This window comes from Gekko japonicus, unplaced genomic scaffold (genome assembly GCF_001447785.1).
Source record: "Gekko japonicus isolate JY-2015 unplaced genomic scaffold, Gekko_japonicus_V1.1 scaffold4021, whole genome shotgun sequence".
NCBI classification, from domain to species: domain Eukaryota; kingdom Metazoa; phylum Chordata; class Lepidosauria; order Squamata; family Gekkonidae; genus Gekko; species Gekko japonicus.
Window position 1 is genome coordinate 72,296 of NW_015173259.1, and position 10,040 is coordinate 82,335.

A 10,040-nucleotide genomic window follows, 5' to 3' on the forward strand; every position below is an offset into this window, starting at 1 on the left:
TGGAGATGCCGGGGATTGAACCTGGGACCTTCTGCATGCCAAGCAGAGGCTCTGCCACTGAGCCAGGGTCTCGGGGTCCAGGTTTTTCTCATCACCTCCTGCTTGGTCCTTTTAAATGGAGATGCCGGGGATTGAACCTGGGACCTTCTGCATGCCAAGCAGAGGCTCTGCCACTGAGCCAGGGTCTCGGGGTCCAGGTTTTTCTCATCACCTCCTGCTTGGTCCTTTTAAATGGAGATGCCGGGGATTGAACCTGGGACCTTCTGCATGCCAAGCAGAGGCTCTGCCACTGAGCCAGGGTCTCGGGGTCCAGGTTTTTCTCATCACCTCCTGCTTGGTCCTTTTAAATGGAGATGCCGGGGATTGAACCTGGGACCTTCTGCGTGCCAAGCAAGAGGCCCTTGCGCTGAGCCAGGGCCTCAGGCAGAGGTCTTTCCCATCACCTCCTGCCTGGTCCTTTTCACTGGAGATGCCAGGGATTGAACCTGGGACCTTCTGCATGCCAAGCAGAGGCTCTCCCACTGAGCCAGGGTCTCAGGCGGAGGTCTTTCTCATCACCTACTGCCCGGTTCTTTTTAACTGGAAATGCTGGGGTTTGAACCTGGGACCTTCTGCATGCCAAGCAAGAGGCCCTTCCACTGAGCCAGGGTCTCAGGTCAAGGTCTTTCCCGTCACCTCCTGCCTGGTCCTTTTAACTGGAGGTGCTGGGGATTGAATCTGGGACCTTCTGCATGCCAAGCAGTGGCTCTACCTCTGTGCCACAGACAGCAGATATCTTCCACCTCAGTTCCCAGAACGCTTTGGGCTGGCCCTGAACCCAGGCCAGCGGTCTGTCGGACTCACTCGCTGGTGTGTTTGCTGTAGACAGACCGATAGATGTGTGGGGTTGCGGGGTGGAAAGTCCAGTCAAGTCATAGCCAACTTACGGCGATCCCGTGGGATTTCCAAGGCAAGAGACATTCCGGGTTGGTTTGGCATTGCCTGCCCCTGTGCTGCCCCCCTGGTATTCCTTGGAAGTTTCCCTTCCAAACACTAGCCAGGGCTGACCGTGCTTAGCTTCCCAGATCTAAGGAGATTGGACCAGCCAGGTCAGGTGTGTCTGCATGTGCGCAGGGGTTAGATCCCTCGGCCTGCAACAAAACTGGCACCCAAGACAGAGAAAAGTCATCTTTTACCTTTCAGTTCGCGGTTCAAAGGCTTGGTGGTTTCCGCCAGCCTTCCCTGACAGATCCCCATCCTGACGGCCGAGCCAGGGGGTCGCGGGCACTGCCCAGCCGGGAACCTTTGAGCTCCTCTGCAAAACCCATCTGGCCATTTGGTCAGCTGGCCTGACCCCGGCCTCCTTTCTGATGTCACAGACATTCGAGGGTGGTGGGGATTTTGGCCCAGGACAGGCCAAGCTGGGGAGGCAGAGATGGGGGTGACAGGGACTGTGAGCTCGGACCCTGACCAAGTGACGGAACGGAGAAACTAGCCACGGTGGCCGAGTGGAACCTCCACGTTCAGAGGCAGTCAACCTCTGAATCTCATTTTTGAAATATACGGTAACATTTTTATTTTGACAACAAACACATCAGACAGACAAACAAAAAAGGCATAAAATGTGGGTTACAAAGAGTTTCCAGGTATATATCCAGGGGTCATTTCCTGCGGGAGCGCACAGGAGCGGAGCTCCGGCAGTAAGGAGCCCAGAGGGCAGGCACATGCAACAAGCCCTGCCCCCTGCTCCCCTCAGTCGGGCCACGAGGAGCAAGAAGCAGCCAGGTAAGTTGCAGAGGCCCCCCCCCCCGGCCTGCCCTCAGGTACAAGCTCTCCCTCCTCTGTGAGGGCAGATCTGACATTACCCCTCTATATATCCATTACAATACCTCCTACCTTATAAAATGTATAAATTGTTTTTAATCACTACACATTCAATCTGTGTTTACTGCATTATATTTCAAACTAAATTCTAGAGCATCTCAAATGTAATATCATAAGACTTTACTGTTCATTTATTGTGTTCTTCCAGCCATTTATAAAATCTTGACCATGCGTTCTGAAATCTCCCTTTTTCTTGTCCTCTCAAAAATAAAGTCAGTTTATCCATCTCAGCAGTTTCAAGAGTTTTGTCTAACATTTCTTCTTTTGAGGGTATTTCGTCTTTTCTCCAATATTTTGCATATAATCTTGCAGTCGTCAATACATGTATAACATTTCATGGAACCAAGACCAATATTTTTTAACTCTATCACACATTCACCACATATGAAAGAATGAGCCTACAGTCTTTTTACATTTCCAAGTTATTAGGTAAATTAGGGTAACATTTCGCTAATTTTCTGGAGTCATATACCATCTATAAAACATTTTGTAAATATTTCCTTTATATGCAGTAGCATATCTGTGACCATTGGTCTAAATCAGTGCTGAGTGCAACTTTAAATATGTTCTCAAAGGCCCTCCTAGAAGGCTTGGGGAAGGCATTTGTCTCTTTAAATCCCTTCTCCAAGCCAAGTCGGGGGGGCGTATTGGAGGATGCATTTAAAGTTAAAGTTGCTTTCTTTCCACGTCTCCCTCCCCATCTATTTGATTTCTTTGTTTCTCTCTCTTCCCCCTCCCCCCCCCATCTATTTGTTTCCCCCCCACCTTTCTTTCTCTTTTTCTCCCTTCCTTTTCTCTTTCTCTCTTCCTTCTTTCCCCCTCCTCATCTATGTGCTTTGTTTCTCTAACTCTCTCTTTCTTTCCACCTCTCTCTCTCTCAGACAAATAAATATCATTGGCAAACAAATAAATACCATTGGACAAATAAATATCATCAATATCTGTTTTTACTCCTTTTGTTTTTTAATTTTTGGCAGCCTCGTTTAATGTTAATAAAAAGCAAACTTGCATATATATATATTTTTAAAAAACGTGTAATATTTGTTCATGTCTTGCGGCTCTCAAACATCTGACGGTTATTCTATGTGGCTCTTGCATTAAGCAAGTTTGGCCACCCACCCCTGATCTAGTCCGACCCCCTGCACGAGGCAGGGAAATGCAACCGCGTTGGCACCAATGTTCCCTCTAAGCTGTGGAGTCTTGTGAGCAAAAATCCCACTTTGTGAGCCACCGGCATTCAAGTTGTGAGTGAGCAATCTGGCTGCTGCATGAATTAGTTTGCTCTGGAGCCATCCTTCCTGAACTAATACAAAAATCTGTGAGCCAGAGGCTAAAAAACTGTGAGCTGGCTCACACTAACTCAGCTTAGAGGGGACACTGAGCTGTACAATCCGGAAATCGAGACTGTCATTCCAGGAGATCTCCAGGGCCCACCTGCATGTTGGCAACCCTAGCGTGCGCTCTCCAGCGTTAAGACCCCGCTGCGGTCCCTCCCCCTTGCTCGGCTCCGCCCCCAAATCGCCAGGAATCCCCCTCCCGGAATTGGCAACCCTATAAAGTCCGCTTCCTGGAGGGCGTGAAGGGTTTTCGGAACAAGGCAGCCTCTCGGTGCCCCTCCCCATCGGCCGAACGTCTGCCTGCTGCGCCGCAAAGGTCTTCTCGCCCACGCACGTGGGGGGAAAATCTGCCCTTGTAAGCGCGAAACCGGAATTGATATAGCGGAGTCATAAAGACTGTCTCCCCTGTCCTTGCCACAGCCGGGCTTCGACGCATGCGTATGGGAGGACCGTGCAAAGGAGAACCGGAAGTGATCGAGCAGTGTCGTGAAGACTGTAGCCCCTGAGCCGCAGCCGGGCGTCTACGCATGCGTGGTTGGGGGGGCACGTCGGAGGTGGGGCTGCCGGGGAGGAAGCGGAAGAGAGGAGCTGGCTCCGCCCATCGGAGGCAGGAAGAACCCCGGCGTCCGGGCACTTTCTGCAAAGGATTTCCCTCCCTACCCCCATCAGCCCAGGTAGACTCAGGTTGCGGGGGCCACGAGCTGTCCTTTCTCTCCTCCCCCCCCCCGGGCCGGGGCTAACCCGAGGAACGGCACTCTGCCCATGCTCAGAAAAGCCCTTGCCCCCTCGACAGCAATCCTGTGCAAGGGGGGAGCCGCTCCGTGCGTGCTGCGGGGTACTCTGAGATGCGGGAGACCTTGCAGCATGAAGAAAGTGGCAGTGCTCGCTTGGAGCCGCTACGCATGCGCCTCACCGGCTGCTGGTGTGACCCTGGGTCCGTCACAAGTTCTCCCGGAGCTGTTCTCTCAGGAGCAGTCCTCTAAAGAGCTCTCTCAGCCCCGCCGACCTCACAGGGTGTCTGTTATGGGGAGGGGGAGGGGAAGAGAGATTGTAAGCCGCTCTGAGACTCCTTTGGGTAGTGAAGGGCGGGGTATGCATCCAGTCTCTTCAGTTTGGTGTAGTGGTTAGGTGTGAGGACTCTAATCTGGGCGAACCGGGTTTTATTCCCCACTCTTCCAAGTGCAGCTGCTGGTGTGACCTTGGGTCAGTCACAAGTTCTTGGGAGAGCTCTCTTAGCCCCGCCTCCCTCACAGGGTGTCTGTGGTGGGGAGGGGAAGGGAAAGGAGACTGTAAGCCGCTCTGAGACTCCTTCAGGTAGTGAAGGGCCATGGGGGATAAATCCAATCTCTTCTCTCTTCTTCTTGTGTTGTCAGTTCTGGGCAGGGAGATCCCTGGAGATTTGGGATCAGAGTCTAGGGAGGGCTCAGCAGGGTAGGATGCCGTAGAGCCACCCTCCAAAGCAGCCGTTTTTCTCCCGGGGAACTGATCTGTGTACTCTAGAGGTCAGTTGTAGTTCCAGGAGAGGACCAGGCCCCACCTGGAGGTTGACAACCCCAAGCTGAACTGATCTCTGGTCTGGAGATCCACTGTGATTCTGGGAGATCTCTCAGTATCCTGGAGGTTGGCACCAGTGTTCCCTCTAAACTGAGTTAGTGTGAGCTAGCTCACAGTTTTTTAGCCTCTGGCTCACACATTTTTGTCTCAGCTCGGTAAGGATGGCTTTAGAGCAAACTAATTTATGCCGTAGCCAAATCACTTGCTCACAACTTTAATGCCAGTAGCTCACAGAGTAGAATTTTTGCTCACAAGACTCCACAGCTTAGAGGGAACATTGGTTGGCACCCCTCATTGGGGACCGTAGTTTAGGTATAAGTTGTGATTGTGGGAGATCTCCAGGCCCCACCTGGAGGCTGGCAACCCTTCCCTCACCTCAGCATTATTATTCTCCCACCACATCTACCCCTGGTCACTTGGGGTGTGTGGGGAGGGAGGTATTTGTGAATTTCCTGCATTGTGCAGGGGGTTGGACTAGATGACCCTGGACGTCCCTTCCAACTCTATGATTCTATAATTACTCCCAATGCTCATTTCTCCATGCAGCACTGATCCTTCTGCCCTCTGCCAGTTTGGTGTCGTGGTTAAGTGCGCAGACTCTGATCTGGGAGAACCAGGTTTGAGTCCCCACTCCTCCACTTGCAGCTGCTGGATGACCTTGGGCAAGCCGTAGTTCTGACAAGAGCTGTCCTTGAAAAAGAGCAGTTTGTGTCAGAGCTCTCTCAGCCCCACCTTCCCCACAGGGTATCTGTTGTGGGGAGGGGAAGGGGAAGGAGTTTGTAAGCCGCTCTGAGACTCCTTTGGGTAGTGAAGGGCAGGGTATAAATCCAATCTCTTCTTCTTCTTTTACCTCACAGGGTGTCTGTTGTGGGGAGGGGAAGGGAAAGGAGTTTGTCAGCCGCTCTGAGACTCTTTTGGGTAGTGAAGGGCAGGGTATAAATCCAATCTCTTCTTCTTCCTCCTTCTCAGGTTGGTGCCTGGGCAGAGACCCAGCTAGACAGACGCCTGTACTGCCGGTCCAGGAATGACGTCCCTGGTGAGTTCTCATCCTGCTGGTGCTGAGGCGCAGAGCTCTTGGCCGCTTGACATGGCGGCTGCTGCGTGCACAGAAAGACTGTTGTCGGCTTCGTGAGGAGTCACGTTAGATAAAAGGAATATCTGTGTCTTCTGTGGAATGGGTCACCTAGTATTATGATGCTCCCAGATAGTTCTGTGGTACAGCCTCATTTGGAATCCTGCGTACCGTTCTGGTCACCGTATCTCGAAAAGGGCACCGTAGAGCTGGAGAAAGTACAGAGGAGGGCGACCCTGAAAAGTTGGGGACTTTTCTGTTTAGAAAAGAGATGTTATGGATGTATGGGCCAAAAACTTAGGATATGATTTGGAACGGGACAAATGGAACAAGATTTGGGAAATTAATATTAAAATTACCAAATCTACGATTTTTAAAGAAAATATCTATAAGGTAGTCAACAGATGGTATTTGCACCCTGCTAGGTTAGCCATATACTCAACAGCAACTTCAAATTTGTGTTGGAAATGTAAACAGAATGTGGGTACATACTTCCACATGTGGTGGACATGCAGTAAAGCTCAATCCTTCTGGCAGATGATACAAAAATTACTACAGGAGATTATTCTAACTTCCTTACCTCTGAGATCAGAACTGTTTCTCCTGAATATGATCCCAGATATATTTGGGAAAAGAGACAAAATAATTCTGTTCCATAGTGTGACCGCCGCCAAGATATTGTACGCAAGATATTGGAAATGAGATAAAATTCCAGACAGGGAAGAGTTTATGTCTACACTGCTAAATGTGGTTGAAATGAATAGATTGACAGTACTATGAAAAGGGAAAGAAGAAAATATTTTGAGAAGACAAGCTGTATACCGGTAATTGGATAAAATGTTAATTGAAAGTTTAGGGCTTCCGGTCTGGCCGTTGCGAATGGCTGTCGCAACTTCGGGAGGCTCCCGAATGAATCTATCACGTTCAGAGCCACTAAATCTCCAAATCCCAGTGCCATGATGCAACATCAGCAGAAAGTCTCACCCTCTTGGCGTAGGGCCAAGAGGGAAGGGAAAGGAGTTTGTAAGCCGCTCTGAGAATCCGAGTGAAGAGCTGGGTATAAATCCAATCTCTTCTCTCTCGGTGCCCTGTTGCTGGCTCTCCAGAGGAACTGGGTGGCCCCTGTGTGAGCTGGGATGCTGGACTAGATGGACCCTCCCTGGTCTGACCCAGCAGGGCTCTTCTGGTGTTCTGATCAGGGGAAGGCCTCGGCCTCCCTGCCCTGTTGCTGGCCCTCCAGAGGGACTGGCTGGCCCCTGTGTGAGACGGGAGGCTGGACTAGAGGGACCCTCCCTGGTCTGACCCAGCAGGGCTCTTCTGATGCTCTTATCAGGGGAAGGCCTCGGCCTCTCTGCCCTGTTGCTGGCCCTCCGGAGGAACTGACTGGCCCCTGTGTGAGACGGGATGCTGGACCAGAGGGACCCTCCCTGGTCTGATCCAGCAACGCTCTGATGATGTTATTAAAACCGACATATCGCCCTGGCTTCTGTGTGGGCTGAGAGGGGCGACTTAGCCCTCTCTCCCATGCCCTGGCATTTATCCAGTTCATCTCATTTTTTTTGTAGGGTACCAGCAGCCAGACAGTGACGGAATATGTGGTCCGCGTCCCCAAGTACGTATACTTTTCCCTTGTTTGCTGTTTTCTGTTTGAATCCCAGTTCATTGCTGATCCAGGCAGGCCCAGTTTAATATTAACCAGACAGCTGGCAATAGAATGTGGGTGGAAAATACTGCGTACCACTTCAGGGGGTCCTGGCCGGAGAGTGTTTAATCTAACCGATGCGCTAGCTGGTGCAGATTGACGCTTTCAGAGCCTATGATCATTGATGACACTAGAAGCCCACAGTCCCTCTTTACAGCCGGGTCCTTTTTAACTGGAGATGCTGCTGGGGACTGAACCTGGGACCTTCTGCATGCCAAGCAGAGGCTCTGCCACTGAGCCACAGCCCCTCTTTGCAGCTCTCCAGGGTCTCAGGCGGAGGTCTCCTTGCAGCCACCCCTAAAATTCCAGGATGATCACATGAATCAGATCCTTGGTCCACGACAGTCAGCGTTGCTCACACTGGCAGCGGCTCTCCAGGGACTCAGGAGAGATGCAGGGGATTGAACCTGGGACCTTCTGCATGCCAAGCAGAGGCTCTGCCACTGACCCACAGTCCCTCTTTACAGCTCTCCAGGGACTCAGGCGGAGGTCTTTCCCATCACCTCCTGTCTGGTCCTTTTTAACTGGAGATGCAGGGGATTGAACCTGGGACCTTCTGCATGCCAAGCAGAGGCTCTGCCACTGACCCACAGTCCCTCTTTACAGCTCTCCAGGGTCTCAGGCGGAGGTCTTTCCCATCACCTCCTGCCTGGTCCTTCTAACTGGAGATGCCGGGGATTGAACCTGGGACCTTCTGCATGCCAAGCAGAGGCTCTGCCACTGACCCACAGTCCCTCTTTACAGCTCTCCAGGGTCTCAGGCGGAGGTCTTTCCCATCACCTCCTGCCTGGTCCTTCTAACTGGAGATGCCGGGGATTGAACCTGGGACCTTCTGCATGCCAAGCAGAGGCTCTGCCACTGAGCCATAGCCCCTCTGCTGGTGTAGAGTTTTTATTTATTTATTTATTTAGTTAGTTAGTTAGTTATCTTGTATCCCGCTGTACCCCACAAATGGGCTCAGGGTGGCTCACAACGTAATGAAAACAATTAAACCAAGATGTAAAAACAGTTTTCCCGTTTTGCTCCTGCCTGCAGCTCCTGGGCTGTGGTTTATCCCCTTCCCGCTTCCTCTCCCCGCAGGAACACCTCCAAGAAGTACAATATCATGGCCTTCAACGCCGCCGACAAAGTCAGCTTCGCCACATGGCACCAGGTAGGTCCTCTGTGGGAGCGGCTGCCAGTCCTGCGTGCTGAAGAGCCCCTTCGCCTCGCAGGGACGTTGTCTCTGCCCTGGCGTGCTCTGCCGGCTGTTGGCTCGTGCTCACCCTCTCCAGGGGGGCTACATCCTCGCCTGCCCCTTCGCGGATTGCCACAACCAACCTGTGCGGCTCGCGCCGTAAACCGCAGGAGAATCTGTAGCAGCGGGTCAGCTCGCCAGAGCCCTCTTGGAGCTGCCCGTGTGCCTTCACGCCTGCTGCCTTGCCAGCCTGCTCCGTATCTGTCTGTGGGTGGAGCCAGGCCTGCATTTTCCGCTCGCTGACCAGGCACATCACATTCAAGGCAAGCGGGGAGGGGCCAGCGATGAGGCAGCTGCCGAACTAGCAGGGGGGAATCAAAAAGAAACTATGAGGGGCCCCCAGGGCGAGAACTGGTCATGTTCCAAAGCGTGGCTTGCTCCAATACAGGACCACAGCCAAGCCCTGGGTGCCACAACCAGTGTTCCCTCTAAGCTGAGCTAGTGTGAGCCAGCTCACGTTTTTTTAGCCTCCGGCTCACACATTTTTATCTTCGCTCAGGAAGGAGGGCTCCAGGGCAAACTGAGGTATGCAGCGGCCAAAATCGCTCGCTCTTGGTGCCAGCCAAGATGAAAACCGTCGCTGTCCTCAACCAGAAGCTTGGCGGAACATCTCAGCCTCGCAGGCCCTGCGGAATTTCATAAGGTCCCACAAGGCCCTGATGGTACTCAGCAGAGAGTACCACCAGGCTGGGGCCAGGACCGAAAAGGCCCTGCCCCTGGCTGAGGACAGCTGGATGTCTTTGAGGCCGGGGACCACCAGTACGTTACTATCTGAAGAGCGTAACGTTTCCAGGGACATAAAGGAGGAGACTGTACCATAGACTAGGGGTGTCAAACATGCGGCCCGGGGGCCAGATCAGACCCCCGGATAGAGATGTAAAATTTCCGGAAATTTTGAAGCTGTGAAGGGGGGGGGGGACGGAAATTTTCGGGGAAATGGAAAAAAATGCTACATTAGCCCTTCTTTTTTCTTTTCCAGGTTGAAAGTCATTCTGTTACTTTAGGGACATAAAATATGACTATGGACAATTTTACTTGGCATGAAATTATCACAACTAGCATTTAAAAAATATAAGAAGAAGAGAAGAGATTGGATTTATACCCCGTCCTTCACTACCCACAGGTGTCTCAGAGTGGCTTACAAACTCCTTTCCCTTCCCCTCCCCACAACAGACACCCTGTGAGGTAGGCGGGGCTGAGAGAGCTCTGACAGAACTGCTCTTTTTTCAAGAACAGCTCTTATCAGAACTACCGCTTTCCCAAGGTCATCCAGCC

At 52.0% G+C, this 10,040-nt stretch overlaps 2 protein-coding genes across 2 annotated transcripts in view; one reads left to right on the forward strand and one right to left on the reverse strand.

Annotated features, from left to right (window-relative positions):
* LOC107120161 (adenylate kinase isoenzyme 1-like) overlaps positions 1-1,236 on the reverse strand; it is an 8,170-nt gene extending 6,934 nt beyond the window's left edge. The window contains 1 exon segment of the mRNA XM_015422808.1: positions 1,149-1,236. Coding sequence (XP_015278294.1) covers positions 1,149-1,236 — 88 coding nt within the window.
* Positions 1,237-3,770: 2,534 nt separating this feature from the next.
* The window catches only part of GTF2F1 (general transcription factor IIF subunit 1), a 29,778-nt gene continuing 23,508 nt past the window's right edge, over positions 3,771-10,040 (forward strand). Inside the window, exons 1-4 of the mRNA XM_015422809.1 lie at positions 3,771-3,874; positions 5,724-5,790; positions 7,392-7,438; positions 8,609-8,681. Of these exons, the coding sequence (XP_015278295.1) occupies positions 5,779-5,790; positions 7,392-7,438; positions 8,609-8,681 (132 nt within the window). The 5' untranslated portion in view covers positions 3,771-3,874; positions 5,724-5,778. The remainder of the gene's footprint in view (positions 3,875-5,723; positions 5,791-7,391; positions 7,439-8,608; positions 8,682-10,040) is intronic.